General features: G+C 52.3%; 1 protein-coding gene across 1 annotated transcript in view; it reads left to right on the forward strand.

Moving 5' to 3' along the window:
* ZW10 (zw10 kinetochore protein) overlaps positions 1 to 17,608 on the forward strand; it is a 20,392-nt gene extending 2,784 nt beyond the window's left edge. Inside the window, exons 3-16 of the mRNA XM_019556524.1 lie at positions 493 to 594; positions 777 to 854; positions 1,011 to 1,170; positions 3,026 to 3,175; positions 4,252 to 4,443; positions 5,519 to 5,682; positions 6,408 to 6,590; positions 7,047 to 7,285; positions 9,331 to 9,402; positions 10,237 to 10,406; positions 11,535 to 11,665; positions 12,096 to 12,227; positions 13,682 to 13,884; positions 14,873 to 17,608. Coding sequence (XP_019412069.1) covers positions 493 to 594; positions 777 to 854; positions 1,011 to 1,170; positions 3,026 to 3,175; positions 4,252 to 4,443; positions 5,519 to 5,682; positions 6,408 to 6,590; positions 7,047 to 7,285; positions 9,331 to 9,402; positions 10,237 to 10,406; positions 11,535 to 11,665; positions 12,096 to 12,227; positions 13,682 to 13,884; positions 14,873 to 14,993 — 2,097 coding nt within the window. The 3' untranslated portion in view covers positions 14,994 to 17,608. The remainder of the gene's footprint in view (positions 1 to 492; positions 595 to 776; positions 855 to 1,010; positions 1,171 to 3,025; positions 3,176 to 4,251; positions 4,444 to 5,518; positions 5,683 to 6,407; positions 6,591 to 7,046; positions 7,286 to 9,330; positions 9,403 to 10,236; positions 10,407 to 11,534; positions 11,666 to 12,095; positions 12,228 to 13,681; positions 13,885 to 14,872) is intronic.
* The last annotated feature ends 698 nt before the right edge of the window (positions 17,609 to 18,306 follow it).

Raw genomic sequence — 18,306 nt, forward strand, 5'->3', positions numbered from 1 at the left:
TTGAAGTCTGCCCTCCTAAAATCTAGGGCTGCTGCCTCACTGCAGGCCTTTGCCACCCTGCGCTGGATGGTGAATCCCAGCAGGCGATGATCGCTGTCGCCCAGGTGGTCGAGCACTGGCGTTGCATATAGTGGCGTTGCATTTTTATTGTGGAAAAATGTGGATGTGGGATAATTTTTTTTAAACTGAAAATTGGGGATTTTTTTAAATCAGAGAAAACCAGGGTCTCTGGTCATGGCACATTAAGGTACAAGGGTGTGTGTGTGTATAAGTGTTGAAAATAATGTTGGGAAAAAATAGTATTAGACTTTTCTGGAGCATAAGATGGACTGATCCATATGGTGCAATTTGCTCTTTCAATTGTATGCAGCTCAGATTTAACCCAGGGACTTGATGTTTTTGTGTCGGTGTCGCTTTTAGAGAAATGCCATCCTAACATTTGGTGAACGTAGTGGGACTCATGTAGGCCTCCCATCTGTGCTGCTGTTGTAGGTCCAGCGAGATCTGAACGTTGCCATTGCAGAATTCACTGAATTGAAGCAGCAGTTGGAGCGCAACACGCTGATTCTGAGTGTGCTGAAAAAGCTTCAAGAGGTAAGAAGGGGATAGCTTCAGAGCCAGGCATTTGTCTTTACCTTTTGTTTCCCTGCTCTGATTTCTTTGTCTGTTGCCCTTAAACAACTGCAGATTTTCTGTCTAATCGGGCTGTTTTCAGAAGTGAGCTATGATTTGAGGACAGATACTTATTTGTGTTCAATGACATCTCATTCCTACAGTTTGATACTGCTATTAAAGACTATAATGCTGCGCTGCAGGAAAAGAAGTATGTTGTTGCAGCTCAACAGTTGGAAAAGGTAATATGCCTCCCAAGTGTGCAGAATGAACTTGCTGGTGAATGTTTTCAGTAAATACCCAATGATTCTTATTGTCAAAAGCTTACATGCCATTGGAGCGAGCACATTGCCTTGTTCCCCTCTCTATGTACATAGCTATCTCCATTTTCCTGATAGGCACGGAGTAGCCTAAAGCTGCTGGAATCTCGCAAAGGCTTTGAGCTGAAGATCCTGAAAGCGCTAGGCATGGAGCTCACGGTGCAGACCCAGAACATGCTCTATCAGCTGGGAGAGGAATGGCAGAAAATGGTGGTGTGGAAGCTTCCTCCTTCAAAAGGTGTTGATCATTTGGATTTGTTTTGGTGGTCAAGTGTGCCTGGCGAGAAAACCGAGTCCAAAGAAGCTAGTGAAGATGCTGAGTTGCATGGCTTTAGGTAGCTCCTCCTGCCCCGACGGCACATGTAATTGAACAGGCGCACCAGAGGCAGCTTATGTAGAATTTTGCTCTGCGTGGAAGCATCTTCGGTGTTTTGCAGGCAGTTTGAAGCATGCAGCAGCTTTTAAATTTTACTTTAAAGGTTTATTTTGGTCCATTCAGAAATAGACCAGGGAATGACACCAAAAAGACCAGGGCACTTCCCACTATTTCCTTTCCGAGTTTTGATGCTGTCATTTTCCCCATGTCTTCTGTGACAGGGTTGTGGTTCAGACGTACCTCAGAACCACCTGGGGCAGTGTCAGATTGAAGGGTTTGGGAAAGTGGTGCAGGCTCTCAGTTGAGATTGGCCTCTGAAATGTTAGGTCAGTGTGAAAAAACTCAGCTGGCACAGACTTGTTCTGCTGGTTACACCCGGCTTCCTCATGTTCATTGGGACACTCCCATTCTAGGGCTGTCAGACAGCGGTAGAGTAATGAAGCGTTGTTTGGAACGAAACTCTACAATTAGGGCTGTGAATAACGTGGGGAGGATAATTTTCTGCCAACTTATTTAAGGTAAAGTTTGGAATTAGGTTGTCAGATGACAGCATGGGTCATTTTGCAAAACTACTGGTAGTTGGAACCATGGCTGTCAGGGTACCAATTTGTTAGTACATGGGCTGTTATTGCTTCTAGAATACATCATGAAGCAGGTATGCAATCATACGCCTCTGTGCAGATCAAGCCTTGGCTGAGCAGGATGACAGAGTTGTTTTCAGTTGAGTCATTTGAGGCAGAGCTCGCCTGAATGGAGATTCATCGATTGTAAGGCCAGAAGGGACCTCGGAAAATTATCAAGTCCAGCCCCCTGCACCAGGCAGGAAAGATAACTGGGGGGTTAGGTAACCCCAGAATGTGACTGTCTAGTCTTTTTTCAAAGATTTCCAGCATAGGTGATTGCACCACCTCTGGAGGGAGCTTATTCCACAGTCTGGACACCCTGACTGTGAAGAAGTTTTTCCTAATGTTGAGCCTGAATCAGTCTTCCAGGAGTTTGTTGCCATTACTCCTGGTTTTCCCCCCAGGTGCCCTGGTGAACAGTTGCTCACCGAGTCCTTGATGTACTCTCTTAGTTCTGGATGTACTCTCCTGAAGGAGCTGCACCCTTCTGGGAGGCCTGTCATTCACCTTGGTTTTATAACTTGTACCTAGCTGTAGCTCATTAAACATCCCAAAGTCCAAACAGTTGTAAGTTAGTTAGCCTTGCAAATTCATCGCAGAAGCTTGCCAGCCTGGGCATAAGATCCACTGATGTTTGTGGTAATAATGAGCACAGTAATGATCCTTTTGTACCTATAGCTGGAATTTTGGCAGGGCTCTTTAGATGCCTAAGACAGTAGGGCATTTTCAGGTTAGTGTGCTTGTTAGCTTTTATAAAAACAAGCTCCTGACCTTGTTGGAGTTATCTTAGGGAGGGAGAGGATGGTCAGGAAGGGGCTAGGTGTCCCAGCACTTGAAATGAGAAACCTTTGCTTGAGAATTGCAATAAAAAAATAGCACAAACAGCATGCAACAAGGTACTGTGCCAGAGGTGGGAGCCAGGTGCCCTGGAGATCGGTAGCATCAAACTCTTAATTCAGATGCAGAGGTCATGGAGAAGGGGAGGTGGAAGTGGGCAGGTAAGGTATCACCCCAGCCTCCAGTAGAGCTCCTGGGCTTTTTTGGAGTCTTAACCTAGTGCTTGTAACCATTGTGGTTCTGCTCTTTCTCTTTAGAGCTCATCACTCTGGAGTCAGCAAGGCAGACAGAGCTGCACTTGTGCACAAAGCTGCTGAAGGAGGAGGAAATTGCTGATTCACCTGTCACTTCTGTGCTCCAGGCTTTTGCCATCCTAGGAGAATTGCACACCAAGATTAAATTGTTTGGTAAGTCACATACTTGTGTGAGCTGTTGGAAGGTGCTTTGGTGGGAATGGAGCTGATGGCAGCTCGTGGGGTATGGGTTTGTTCCAAGATGCTGTTGGAGTGGGGCTCAAAAGGGACAAGGTGAGGAAGAAGGCGTACAGTTGCTGGCCTGGCCGGTCAGTCACACAATCCAGCAGTTTTCTTGCCAGGCGAGCAAAACCAGCCACTACCTCCCCTTCTCTGGGCATGGTGTTGGTCTCCTGGACCCTGCACCCAGCAGGTCCTTGTCTCACACCCAGGTTCCCTGCCTCACTGGCTTTCCCCACCTTGAGGTTCTGTCTGCGGGCAGGTTCCCGAGTAGAGAAGACCCTCAGGCCAGCTGTAGCATGTCTCAGAACCAAGATACCTGAAGTTTTCTAATGGCTGGTACTCCCTTCTGTCATACCCTTTTATCTATGCGACCTGTCCAGAAAATGTGCCTGTGTTAGCTTCTGGGTTGGCAGGCTGTCTGTCCTTCTCTGCTATTGGAGCACTCTTGAACGTGACTGCTAAAGTTCTCCCCTTACATCTCTCTGACAACGGGGCTTTTCCCACAAGTATTTTTCCCCCCATCAAAGTGTTAGGTTGTTCAGTGCTGACCAGTGGTTATGTAGCCTGATGGGTTGCTTAGGTTGGGTCTGCAAAGCTCCCCTCCAGGTGTAGCCCCCTCATCTACATGAACTGAGACTGTTGCTGGTTCCGTGTGGCCTCAGGGGCTTACAATAACAGGTCCTAGTAAAGCAGTTGACGAGCACTGACAGGTGCTGAGGTACCAGCACCAGGCTGATTTTGTAAATTAGTTGTAATGTGATTGTTAGAAACACCTCATTGCCTGAGGTCCCAAGTATGTTTATTTGCACGAAGCACATCAAAGCCAAACCAAGCCTGCTGCTGTGCAAGCTCTCCCTGTTATTATGGTAGCCCCAAGGGAAGGCTCCCTATCTTTCTGTAGCGCGATCTTGCGAGCGAGATGCCCATCATAGCTAATCCCTGCACGAGCGAGAAGCTTGCCAGACAGAGTGCTGATGCCTAAGGCGGTCTTTCTCTTCCTTTCCCAGGCCAGTTATTGCTGAAGTGCATCCTCAAGCCACTGATTTCTCACCCATCCCTTCAGCCCTCAGTCACGGAGCAGCCTGAGGCGGTCGTCTTGCGGTTTGAGACTATAGAGCCTAATTCAGAGCCGTCGTCTCCAGTAGAGGTGTTTGACAAGATCAGGCTGGTTCTCGAAGTCCTCCACACACAGCTGCTGAGTAGGTAGTCTGCCCTCTGCGGGTTAGCATGAGATTCCACTCACCACAGCGGGCTCATCTGCCTGGAGCGGAGGCCTCAGAATAGCCAGCCATGGTTCACAGCAGTGCTTGTCTTGTGTAGGAGTGCCTGTAATACTGGAGCAGCAGCGCCCTGCCCAGGGAGCTGTAGGGTTGCTTTGCAGCTGCGTGGCAATGCTCAGGGCAGCATCGATGCCACATAGCTAAACGTTGCTCCCCCTGTGTTGAGACCCCCTAAGTTTTCCAGGCCCTTGGGTCGCACAAAACTGGGCCTACAAGCAGCTTTGCCTCCTCTGTTCTTTGAGTCTGTGTGGCAGATGGGGAAGGCTAGGAAGATGGGAAACAAGAGACTGTCTATGAAAATTGTGGTGTTAGGGTCATGGACTTTGAGGAAAGTAGCCGGGACACTGACGTGAGGAAACAGGGCCAGAATGACAGCTTGTGCCATGACTCGGAACACTAAGGAGAAGCGTAAAACAGTAATTCAAATATGATTACTGCTGAAAGACTCTAAGAATGAATGCTCCTCTGTGGTCAATTTTTCTTGTTTGACCAGTATAGCCAAGGCAGGACTGTCATGTAAAATGTCAGGATGTGATTGTCAGAGCTGGAAGCCTGCTCTAACCCAGGGGGCCCCAACCTTTTGCTGGCATGCCTCAAGTTGGCACTGCACCTTCCCTGACAGCCACTCTGATCCCCTTATCCTGCCCGAGATGCTGCTTTGCGGGAGTACAGAGGTGCTGTCTGTTCCCACCTCTGTACTCCCGTGGCAGTCTCACTGCAGGGTGGGCACCCCTGCTATAAGCTGTGCAGCTTTGAGATACAACTAACTAGTGCCAGCATGGCTAAGCCGTTCGTGCAGCAGATGCGCCAGCAAAACAGGGTCACTTTTACACAAAATCTGTTGGTGACAGGGAGTTTGATAAACCAAGCACAGGCCCAGATGTGAAAAATGGCAGGTGGCACCAGCACCGGCTTCTTTTCCCAGTTCATTGCACTGCAGAAGGGTCTGTCCTACAGGGCGGGTGAAAATGTATTTACTTTCTCTTGGATCTAGACATGCCTGTGGATGAGTGCGTGGAAGGTGAGAAGGATGGCTGCACTGTGTTAGCACAGGTGCTAGGTGACATCATCTGGGAAGAGCTGTCGGACTGCCTCATCCAGGACTGCCTGGTATATTCGATTCCCACAAACAGCAACAAACTGGAGCAATATGTGGAGGTAGGATGCAGCCCTCAGAATTCCTGTAGTGCCAAGTCAGGAAAGGCAGCCTCAGTGGTCATTGCAACTGGCTTGGCTCTCATCCTCTCTGTCCCCTGCTGCACTAGGAGGCTTTGAGGTTGCACAGTGGTGCATTGCCCTGCTGTGCTGATAACCCAGTGTTTTTACTTAAAGTTGTGCCCTTTCCTGTGCCCCGGCACAAAAATTAGCTGTGTGCAGAGAGCAATAGTGAGTCCCTGAGCACAGATGAAGCCAGGCTGAGCATGCTTTTGTCAAGAAGCTGCTCACAACGAGGGCATTAGCAGATTAATTGTGGCAGCGTATCTGACTCATAGTCACTGTTTTGAGGATACGTGGGTGCTGGAGGCACTGGACAGCTCCATGCTGTGCTGTGATGCCAGGAGAGTGATGAACGTTGCCAAACCATCAACACTGCTCCTCCTGCGTTGCTGCTGCTTCCTCTCCCCAGCTGCCCTGTGGTGCCTCCTCCTGCTGTTCAGCCAGGAGTTGTACCTTCCTTCTCAGTAGATGTGCATGGCATATAAGGAGGATGTTGGGATGGCATACCAAAGGGTCGAGTGCCTTCAGCACAAAACTCAGAGTTTTTCTGTGAGAGCTCTGAGTGTGGGTTTCAGAGCCAGAGCCTGACCTCTGACCCTGCTGATCAGTGTACGATAGCTTTGTCAATTAACATAGGCTGCCGATGTATGCCACTTCCTTCGCAGGTGATTAAATCCACGGAGGAATTTGAAAAGGCCCTGAAGAGCATGTGCTTTCTAAAAGGAGACGCCACAGACTTGCTGAAATACGCCCGGAACGTCAATGCCCACTTTGCGAACAAGAAGTGCCAGGACGTGATAGTGGCGGCCAGGGACCTCATGACCTCAGAAATCCACAACACTGTTAAGGTGCTGGCTGTTGTATTATACCATTTCACTTATCTGTAAGAACACTGGTTGCCGTGGAAGGGCAGATTGTTTCAAGGAGGCTAGATCTCCTTTCTTTATCTGGGGAGACTTTGCAAGGCGAAGCTTTGTCCTGAAGCTTTAGGCAACTCTCCGGTGCGTGAGGGGCTGACAAGCAGTGGATGAAAAGTGTGAAAGTTTTCCCTGTGTGAGATGGCTAGCAGTCGGGTGCATGTGGCAACAGAAAGAAAATGGAAGAGAGCATTGCCTACTAGGTGTTGCTTCTTCCACTTTGAGTGTTATTTAGTTTTCTGAGCCCAGCACTGGAGTTTGCATAGAGTCGCACAGAGTTTGCAGCCTGGAGCACGTGTAGGGACTATGTGGTCCATTACGTATCCGCCTTGTGCTGTCCCCGTGTTGCAGGCTCCAGGGCATGACGTGTCTCTCGTTTTCCCTTAGATAACACCCGAGTCTTCAGTAGCATTGCCAGAACTGCCTGACCCCATGGCGGGGGATCATGTGAAAATGCAAAAAGCCTCCAAAACTCTGCGCAACGAGATGGTGAACTTAGAAAATGAGACCAAGCTGAGCCAGCACACGTTCTCTCTGCCTGCCTGCCGCATCAGTGTGTCAGTGGAGAGACTAATGGAGCTGGCTTATCAGACGCTGTCAGAAGCGACAGCCAGCACAGATCAGTGGTAAGACCTAGGGGCTAGGGGGAGCACTGGACCCTGGGATACCCCAGTGCAGAGGACCATACAAGAGATCTGTTGTGAGATAGGAAGCATTTGAAACGATGGAAAATGTTGTTTTGGGAATGGAGATAAAGTCATAAAGGAGAGCTGCTAGGTGTCCAGCCACAGGCTGAACCCCCCAGGTATATCCTACATGCTAGTACTGTAGGAGTGGCTGCAGGAGCACTGGGGGGACTTTTACCACATGGTAGGTAGGGTGGTCAGTCACAGAGGATAGCAGCAGTTCGCAGCTGATTTGTAGTTGCAATCTCCTTGAACTGGCCAAAGTGAAAGCAGTAGGTCTCCTCACATGGTTTTTACTGGAGTAGCTATTGACGTATCAAAAACTGCACCTCTTGTGGATTGAAAAGGCACCGGTTCACTGGTATCGGTGCCAGGCATGTCTTGTGTGGCCTGCCTGCTGTTATGCAGTGTTGGTACCTAACACCTGGCCAAGGATACCAAGCAGCAGTGCATTTCAGAGACCCAATGTGAATATTGCAAGGGGACAGCCATACCTAGTTCTATAACTTACCCGTGCTGGAGACCACCACCCCCTTTGGAGAGGGAGGGTTTCCTGTGTACTGGGTGCCAGACAAATGGGGTTTAAGTTGCAGGTGCATTCGTGTGTGTTAATTGGGGAAAATTCCCACTCCTCAGTGCCAGAGGCTTTTTAATAGTCTATTCCTGACATTGGTCTGTAGGGCCAGAGTACGCCTCTGTCTGACAGGGCTCCTCCAGGCACAGCTGCCGAGCACCCAGGAGTGCCCATAGTACTGGCTGCCTGCCCTCTGGGTGACATGGCTTTGTGGGGAGCCTTTGTAAGGCTGCTTAGGTGTTTCTGTCTGTTGACATTGTGACTTACAGAATCAATTCTGCCAACTCCTCCTTTGTGCGTGTGAAGGGCAGGGAATGGTGTTTGTTGTTCTTGGGTAGATATGACTGAGCTGGGTAAGAGCAAGAGGCAGATGTGTGAAAGAGGCTGGGCATTAGCGTGCAGGCCTGGAGGGAGCTTATACCCTGGAGGCAACATATGTTGCCTGGTGATGGTGGATACATGTTGTGGGCGCGGTAAATAAAAGATTGGGGCATTATTCGCTCTTCCCCATTGGCACAGCCCTGGGTTTGACCTTCAACAATATGCCTCATGTCTCCCGCCCAGAGGTCTGTGACTACAGCTTTGCCCTGGTGGTGACTACCAGGCCACGTGTGCTTGCCGAGCTGTCATCCAGGAGCCTGTGCTCAGGTGGCAGCAACTGATGCCTGTGAGTCTGCAAGCAGGATTCCTGGGTTCTACTGTAGTTCAGGTGCAACTCGTAAATGCCAGCGTCTATGCCTTGTGCTGGTCCCTGTCTCTTCAGTACCATCCTGACTCTGCGGAGTGTGGTGGTAGATAATTGTTCAGTTACAGTAAAGGGGGTGGGGAGGACCAGCGTGCACCCAGTGTGAGCCAAGCCTGCTGCTGTGGCTACAGCTTGTGCCACGTGCATCCACGAAGGAGATGTAGGCAGCAGATGTAGCTGTGCTGGTTACTGCTGAGACGCTGTAGACAGTGAATGTGCCTCCCTCGACAGTGCCTCTGGAAACTGTTGGTGCAGCTAGGTGACCAGGTAGCAGTGCAGGGAGATGTGGTAGCTGCACCAGTCTGTACACCCTGTATCCAAATCCTACCTTTTATGTGAGATGAGGCCGTAAGTGCACTATGCTGCAGCAGTGCTCTTGTGAACACCTTGCTGTTGTCACATGAACCAAAAGCAGTGCAGCCAAAAGCAAGGTGCTGTGGACGGGGTATCTAGCATGGTCAACCAGCAGGCCAGCTGGGATGCTTGATGGAACGTGCTTCACTGACCTAGGCACATAAGAGCCACCCCACTCTCCACACCACCCCCCCCCCCAGGTCTCTGTGGGTTATTTGCAGCTTCATAGTCCTAGCACCTCTGTAAAGACCAGCTAGATGCCCTGTTACTTCCAGCTGCAAGCTGAACAGGAGCCTTTCTTTCCCTTTGCAGTTGTATACAGCTCTTCTACGCAGTGCGAAACATCTTCCAGCTGTTCTACGATGTCGTGCCAACCTACCACAAGTAAGTGGTGCTTGTGCCATGCTCTCCAAATGCCTGCGTTAAAAAGGAAGCGGGGCCTTTTATAATGGTTGCACCTGTTTTGGCATTTGTCTGATGGGTTTGTGGCTGGACAGGTGGAGGCTTGTGCTGTTTCTTGAAAAGGGTCCTTGCTGCTGCAGAATATTTGCTAAGAGAGTTTGAGTGTCTGGCACCCCAGAACAGGGAGCTGGCTGTGTATTCCTGTAACAAGGAGAAGCTGAGTAGGACCCTGGTGGCCTGCTCTGTTGGTACACAGCATATTTTACAAATGTCACAAAAGCATCACGAAGCCCAGTAGGAAATCTTGTCCAAATGGGGTCCAGCCACAGATGAGGCTTGCACAGTGGATTTCTGCAACACGAACAGTAGTCTGCTTTGGCCAGGCATTGAATAGCAGGGTCCCTGCTGGGGTGTAGAATGGCTGTGCACACTTTGTGCATCTAGCTCATTATAGTAGAGGTAACAACCTGGTTTTCAGCCAGTTCCAGGCCTTGGTTCAGGCCATGTAACCCTTCAGCTCTTGCCTGGCAACGAGACTGTTTCCTGGTGTGTGGTCCTGGTTTCTGCTTACAGGAAGGAGTATTAGTAGGGACAAAACCAGAACTGAGTTTCAGGAAGCTGGGCCCTGCTTACCTGGTATGACCTGTCTGGGAAGGTTTCTCCTCTGCCTGCCCTGGGCCTGCTTGCAGGCTAAACTGAAATGTCTCTCTCACCTCTGTTTCTGGATCTGGCCCAGGGTGAGGGTGCAGAAGTGTCAGGGTTAGGCTTAGCACAGAATTAATGGGTCTTTGTTTCTCTTCCTTCTCCCGCGGGTAGAGAAAACCTGCAGAAGCTGCCGCAGCTCGCTGCCATTCACCACAACAATTGCATGTACATTGCTCACCACCTGCTGACACTGGGCCACCAGTTCCGATATCGCCTTACCAGCATGCTGTGCGATGGAGCGGCAACATTTGTGGATTTGGTTCCTGGTTTTCGGCGGCTCGGTAATGTCCCATCTAATATTGCAGTCTTTCAGCTGACCCAAGTACATCTCGTCCTGGCAGTTATTCCCAAGCCCTTTGTCATTTTCTGTCAGCCAGTAATTGGAGCAGCCATTTGAAAATGGAGAAGGCCTGAGAAGTCACTTGGGCACAATGAGACCCCAGGATTGGTGGGTTGGGGTTTCCAAGGGCTTGTGAGACTTAATCAAGGGTGAAGAATGGCATCGCAGTCATCGTGAGCTTGATCACTACTTCATGGCGTCATGTTGTAAGGGGAGCACAGCAAGTGGGCACACGCGTTCCTCTATAGTGTGATGTCAGTCTACAGCAGCTTTCCATCTCTGCATCTGCCAAGACAGACAGTCTTGTCCCAGAGTGCTGGCTTTGAGTAGCCTTAGGGGATAACCCGCAAGGCTACCCAAACCCAGCCTCAGAAGTGGCCGGGCCCTTCCTGTAGTGGCACAGGGCCACTGTGGCTTTATATACACAGCCTCCCTTCTAACTGACCAGAAGGGCTCCTGAAAAGTTGACATGAAAGCACGAAGCTGTCCTCAGCGCTCTCCAGCTGTACCGTGTGTGTAGGAGCACCCAGTGTCAGGGACAACTCCCTGGGCAGAGATTTAGTTACATGGGCATGTTGGAGGCCTGTCTCATAGTCCACAAATGGTTCTGTAGCTCAGCTCTGTTCCAGCTGCATTCAGCACCTCCTTGGTGTGCTGTGAGAAGTCACTAGGGTCCCAGCCAAAGCATGAGGTAGCAGCAGAGTAGGGCGCACTACACATGTCTGGCCATGCTAGGTTACCTAGTCTGTGGCAGTGTAAGGAATAGGGGTGGGGGTTCTGTGGCAGAAGTGCTGCAGAAGGGTTCATTGCCTGCAGAAAGGTGGACAACAGGTGCTCTAGGGTCTGGGCAGAAGTTAAAGAACTGGAACATGGGGAAGTGTGCAAATAAGAGCAAGGGCTCTCTCGCTCAGTGGTAAGGCTGCTGTCTAGCCCCCTTGTCGTTTGTTGGCACTGTGGGAAGCAGAGCTGTGAGAGCTCTTACATGCTAGGTACAGGTGGGGTGACTGAGATGACTTTGTCTTTGCCCATGCAAATAATTGTTTCCTTCTGCCCTCACCTGTCACACCAGGGATTGAGTGCTTTCTGGCCCAGATGCGTGCCCAGAAGGGGGAGCTCCTGGAGAGATTGTCCAGCGCAAGGAATTTTTCCAATGTGGATGATGAGGAAAACTATGCTGCAGCCAACAAAGCCATAAGGCAGGTGAGCAGTGCCAGGAGGCAGGTTTCCCAGGTCCTAACCAAAAGGCCAGTTGTCCCCTGTGAAAAAGGGGTCATGAGACTGCAGCACTGATGCAAGGCAGGGAAGTCAAGTTTAGCCAAGGAGAGACAAGAGCCTTTGCTTGCTATCTTTTGGTGGTGCTGTGTGGTCTGTGTGGAACATAGAATGGGGGCAGTGTTGTTTCCACTGACTTCCAAGGGAAAGGCAGCTGTAATGTGAAGTCATACCCACAAATGACAAAAATGGAAACTGGGTGTCTTGTGGTGACCCTAAGATTTTTGAGGGGAGCAGTAATGCATTGTGACTAGCCGCAGAGGTAAGTGTGATACGTCACTCTAGTAACAGGAGCCACTCTGAAGTCACAGGTGCCTGCACCAGCAATTGTGGCTAACTGGGGCCCATCCATCCCCAGGTGTTGCACCAGCTGAGGAGACTGGGCAAAGTCTGGCAGGATGTGCTGCCAGCGACTGTGTACTGCAAAGCTATGGGGACGTTGCTGAACACAGCCCTCGTGGAGATCATCAGTCGAGTCACAGCCTTAGAGGTAAGAACCGAGGGTGGGTGTGGGGCATGCCAGGGCTAACGCGTAAGTGTAAATGTAACTCCTGGAATATGTGGTCACTGTGCAGATGAACTGTCAGGATTCAGGTGCTGTTGTCTGCCAAGGAAGTAATGAGTAGGTATAATGTGATATGAGTGCTCTGGGTGTCTGTAACGTGGGCCCCATTGAGCCTGCAGAGAGGAGGAAATCCTGAATCCATGGAAGGGAAGGGCAAGATGCCTGGTGATCACACCAGAGGAGATGTTCCATGCTTTTGGATGGGGTACCCAGTTCCCTGGGGACATAGTAAAGGGTGAGGACAGTGTGGCTTTGACATGGAGATGGTGGTACCTGCAGCAGAGATCAGGAGGCAGTACCATGAGGTCTGATTGCTGGGGGAATGGCACTACCCCTTGCAAGTGACTCAACCTGACCCATCCCCTGCCGTGCAGCTGTACCGAAGTGTGAATCTAAAAGCGACTGCCTCTGACAGTCCTAAGCCTGTTCCCAAAGGGCCAGTGCAGTCCATTGCCGCAGATGGTTAGACAGAGTGCAGTGTAATTCTGGAAGAGTGAAAGAGACCTGACCACATGGAGTCTTGTATTTAATCTGGGTACCTGTGGCACAGATTTCAGCAGTGTCGGGATATAATGTGGGTGCCAGGGCAAGTTGGACTAAGGGAGGTAGCTGTGTAGAGTGGCTCCTAGGTGCCAGGTGTCTGCTCAGGTGAGTTGTGTGCTGGCCCAAGGAGACACTAAAACCTACTAGGCTGCCTGGTAGGCTCCTTGTTTAGGAGCAGGGAGTAGCCCCAGGGCCTTGGTGAAAGGGGCATGGTGGTGAGAGTTCCTTCAAGACCCAGGCAAATCTGCAATGCCCATGCTGGGCTACAGTGAGGGAGCTGACAAAGTCACTGACAGACAGTCCCCTGGCATTTTGTTCAAGGATTCCCCCCTGCAATAAAGTAAGGCTGCTCTTCTGTAGACACTGTGCAACAGTGCTGCTGTGGTGGCCTTCCTGGAGTCCAAGCGCTCCACTTTTCCCTGTGCATTATCAACAGATCTGCCTGCATCCTATGTAGATGCTGGTTGCTGAGAGGCATGCAGCTAAGGCATGCGACTTGTCTGGTGGCAGTGCCCTCTGCCTCTGGGGTCCCAGGGTTGGGTGTCCATCACAGGAGGTGATGCAAGGACAGCATGCATAAGAATAGATGGAAAGGAAATCCCTGTTTGTAGCAAAGGATTATGATGTGCTGCTGCATGTCTTACAGCTCTGAGCTGTGCACTTAACACCTCCCTGCAAAGAATAGGGCCTGTCACATGTCTTGTGTGCAGGAGCCCATTCACAGGGAGAGGGGTTGGGCCATGCAGCCTGATCCCAAAGCCCCTTCTTCTGCCTGTGCCACCACTGCACAGGCGGGAGCACATAAGCACTCCCCGTCTCTCTCCTCATGCCTTCAGGACATCTCAGCAGAGGATGCAGACCGGCTGCACTCCCTGTGCAGGACCATGGCAGAGGAGGGGCCACGGGTGTTTGCCCCACTCCCCAGTGAGAGTGAGAATCGGAAGTACCAGGAGGAGGTGCCTGTCTATGTGCACCGTTGGATGACATTCAAGCAGCTGATGCTGATCCTGCAGGCCAATCTCCAGGAGATTGTAGATCAGTAAGTAGCTATTCTGTCATACGGGAGGAGTCCCCTTGGGGTGGCACAGGTAGTAGAGAGTTCATGGCCGGGGTAGGGGTCTGTATCTAGGGCGTGAAAGAGTGGGACTGGTGGTAATGGAATGGAAAATGCAGGCATAGGTCCTGCATCCAGCCTCCATCCTTGTTATCTGGACTTCATGTGCCGCATGCAGTTTTTGATGAAGGACGGGCATTGCCCAGAGGTGTTGGCTGGTGGCAGGAGTGGAAGCGCCCACCCTAAGGGCCCAGCCAAGAGATGGTGGCATGTGATTTGTGACTTGTCTGTGAGACTGAAGTGAAGCCCAGCAGTTTTTTTGCTGAGGCCCCCCAATATAGCCCTGTGCTTTGTGGGAGGGGCTGGCTCTGACCAGTCTGGAGGTGGTTTCCCTCAGGGGGCCTGCCTGTGTCTGCAAGTGGCACCTTGCAAAGAGTGCTCATATCTGGTGGAGATGGGAAGGAGTATGAAATGTGACCCTCTAGTCCCATCTGAGCCGCCCCAGCCAGCTCTGCAGCCCAGAGGTGGACAGGAACTGTCCTGGACCCTCTGGAAAAGCTGGCATAGCAGCCTTGAGCTCTGTTGTGCAAGAGTAGCGGGGAGAGTGGGGCCTGGCTCGTGGCTGCCAGCTCTGGAACTGACCACGGAAATTATGGACTCAAGGCACATGCGTCATGCTGATGCATGCCTCTAACCTCCTGCTTGTTTGCAACACTTAGAGCTCCTGTGGCTGCTGCTGGTTCCTTATCCTTGCAGGAGCAGTAAATGCATGGAGCCTGGTGTTCCTGGCTGGGAGAGGGGCACGCAGGCCAGAAGCACCCTCAGAGGTGGGCAGCCTAGATGAAAGGCATCCTCGGGGGCCTCCAGGCCTGGAGAAATAGATCGGGGGCATAAAAGGGATTAGGCAGGGGCTAAAGACAGCTGTGGGCATGGTTGTTCTGAACAGTAACTGGCTGGCCATGCTCCCTTGCAGGTGGGCGGACGGCAAAGGGCCCCTGGCAGTGGAGTTCTCCCCCGCGGAGGTGAAGAGCCTGATCCGAGCCCTGTTCCAGAACACGGAGAGGAGAGCCGCCGCTCTCGCCAAGATCAGATAAGCGCACCTGCCCCGCGCCACGCCCAGGTCCTGCAGGCCTGGGAACTGGCCGTTCTGAACAAAGCCTGGACCCTAACTGGTTTTCTAGCACTGCCTAATTTCAGCAGTACACAGGTGCTCCTTGGAGGTCGGTGGCAAGGGAAACCCAGCCAGGCACACGTGTCTACGTGGAGCGGTGGAAGGAGGCAGGACCTCAGGCAACCTAAGGGGACCGTGTGTCAGGACTTTCAATTCCTGCTCCATCCATTGGCCTGTTCTGCAGCGAGGGGGTCCTTGTCCTAGGGGCTGAGCTTTGCACCTGTGGGGCAGGGGTCTGCAGCAGTATGGGTTCCTGCCTGCCCTCCTTTTGACTGCTCCTTCCCACCATTGCCACTGAGGGACAGCGACAGATCCCTATCTCCAGGCTCCTGTTTTGGGGCTGCACAGGATGATGCTGCCATCCTGTGCTGGGTGGTGGCATTTCTTGCTATGCTGGTGGGGGAGCTGCATACTGTAGGGTGATGTGTCTGACTCCTGGGCTCACTATCTATGCAGCTTTGTCAGTGAAAGTGAGAATTGGGCCCCCCTGTCGTCCCTCGCTATCCCACTCTTCGTGCTCCGGGGCCTGGCAGTGGTGAGCATCTTGGCGCGGGTGGTCAGGTGCCTGGCATCACTCTGGAGTGGCTATGTTTGTTGGCAGGAAGCCTGGCAAGGTAGTGGGCTGTAAGTGTTGTGTGTGCCTGAATGAACTTCACCAGAGGTGGCTGTGAGTGCAGTGGGCAGGGGCTTGTCTGGCTGGGGTCGAGGGTGGGATCTTTCTGTCTCCCAGGGTGAGTGGCCTTAAATCACCTGTGCAGTGTGTAGTCATGTTTTGCCTTTTCAGGTGTGCAAGCCAGGTCCTTCTGCCTCCTCCCTGGCTTGTGGTGTGTGCCTGGCAGTCATCTGCTCTGCCCTGGAGGAGTCTGCCTCTGCATGGGAGTGCTTAGGGAGAGGGGCTTGGGGGGGGCTTGAGAGTGGAGCTGTGTGTGCAGGGAGGCTGGCCCAGTGGTGCGGCTCAGGAGTCGTGAGTGGAGGTGCCTGCCTGGAGTCCCCTGACCCTCCGCCCCCTGATCCTGAGGAGCAGCAGGTGGGGAGAGATGTCCCTCCCCAAGTCACCTGGCAGGGGAACTATAGCATGCTCAGGCCTCCCTCTGTCTGGGTGAGGCAAACAAGTGTCTCCTCCTGGTTCATGGGGTGACAGTCCTGGTGTGTGGTAGTCCTGTGCTCTGTTGGACTCCTGTTGGGGGAAATGTCCCCACACCTTATCTACAGTCCCTACAGTGGTAACCAGGAGAGGGGACATTTGTGGGGGTGAATATCTGGGGCGTTGCGGCTGCTGCCGGTGGCAGCAGGCTTGCAAGCTACCTAGATGGCCAAGTCAACAGAGTAGCTGCAGAAAAAATAAGTGGCGTCATGTGGCATAGGAGCTCAAGAAAGGGAGGACTGGAGGCATGTGGTAGCTTGTCTAGGGGGTGGTGTGTGTATTTGTGGTGTCTTATGGTGGGGGGTTTCCAATTCCTGGGTGTCCTGGGTGGCAATAGAGGCAGATCAGTAGAGCAATTAGTTAGCTAGATGCCAGGCATAAGGTGTGTTGTTTCGCATCCCAGAAGTCCCAGCAGTAAGTGCTCCTGGGCAGCACTGCTCTGGCCATAGAGTTGGGTGGTGAGGTGTTGAGGACTGGGGGTAGTTAGTCAGTGAGGCAGTAGAAGGGAAAAGACAGGGAAGGGAAAGGAAGGAGCTGTGGCTGAGAGGTGTGGAAGAGGACAGCTGGTATTATTTCCCGAAGTGAGGTGTTGTTGTGCAGCACTGTCAGTGCCCAGGTGTCCATCAGGCAGCAGCCCTGGGGTGGGTAGCTAGCAGGCTCCTCTGGCAGGGTGGAAAAAGTTGTGTTGTGGTTGCTTTTTACTGTTTTTTCTCCCCTTGTGCATTCCCCGTGGCACCTCCCTGTCTGAGAACTGGACATGGCTGGGCACCTCCCTGTCTGACTTGGCTGGGGAGTGTGGTGGGTGCTCGCTCTGGGGAGCTGCCCCAAGTCTGAGCATGGCTGAGTGACCTGGGTGTCTGCGTACTCACGGGTGTGTTAGTGCAGCCTGGTCTCCATGTGTGTGGTGGCTCTGTGCAGGTGGGGTGGTGCCTGCGTGAGTATGTGTGCTCCCACTCCTCTCTGTGCCTAGTCCTCGTGCAGTGTGAGTCAGTGGAGCACCCTGAGGGGGCTTTAGGTGGTATGTCCAACCCCACTAGCAGAGACGGTTCTTCCCCTGTGCAGTGCACTGGGCTTGGAGGGGGCTGACAGTCAGGGCTTGGTGCTGTGTCCAGCAGTGCAGGTGCCATCCAGCCCCCAGAGAGGTCCCAAAGTGCAGAATGAGGGGAAGGCCAGAGGGCCTGGGCTACTAGGGGCTGTCTCCTGGGGCATGTGTTGGGACCTGCTGTGAGCCCCCTGGGCCTGAAGCTTGCTCTCCCTCTCCCCAGGGAGTCCCAGGGCCTTGGTGCTTGTTGGCTGCAGATGCTGGAAACTCTCTCTGGTGACTTGTGTCCAAAGAAGCACCCTCCATACCTCCTTGTACTGCGTGCAATTAATAAAGTGATTCCTTCCAGCAAGCACGATGTCTGTGTCTCTCTGAGGGGTGGGGTACAGGGCTAGACAGAGACAGGGGAGGGAACGCCTACTAGAGGGGCAGGGGGCCAGGAGCCCAGCCAGGTCAAGGGCAGCTGTGTCTGGTTGTTCACCCTTGCTGAGTATTCCAGTCCTTCCATGCCAGAGGCAGCTGGGGTGGCCAGGTGAGAGTCCTGTCCTGCCTGGAGCGTGGGAAGCACTGTGCTTCTCAGGGGGTGCCAGCCCACAGTCCAGAGCAAAGGAAGCCAGAGGAAGTGGGGCAGAAGCAGTCGTGGAAGCCCCAACGGCAGCCTGCTAAGGAATGGGCCTGGGAAGTCTGTGTTTAGAGAGGACAAGGAGCTTTGATGACCCTTTTTGGCCCAGCATCAGTGGAGCCTAGTGGGTGCTTTTGCAGTGATCCCAGTTCTGAGCGGACGCGTTTCTTAGAAGACGGCCCCTCTGAACAGAGTGCAGGCGTAACTCCAGAGGACGTTGCTGACAGAAAGAAGCTGATCTTGTACACACAGACCTGTGCACGCTGGCAGTGGACAGCGCACGTCAGAACCCGGTGGCTGGGCGGTAAGTAACTGCGTAACTTTTCTCAATGCAGCAGATCTTGATTTAGGCAATCGCACCTCACGCAGGCTAAGAGCCTTCAGCCCACTTGCTGAAGCTGATTAACACTGTGTGGTCTGTCTCTTGT

This window comes from Crocodylus porosus, unplaced genomic scaffold (genome assembly GCF_001723895.1).
Source record: "Crocodylus porosus isolate Cpor-Errol unplaced genomic scaffold, CroPor_comp1, whole genome shotgun sequence".
Classification (NCBI taxonomy): Eukaryota; Metazoa; Chordata; order Crocodylia; family Crocodylidae; genus Crocodylus; species Crocodylus porosus.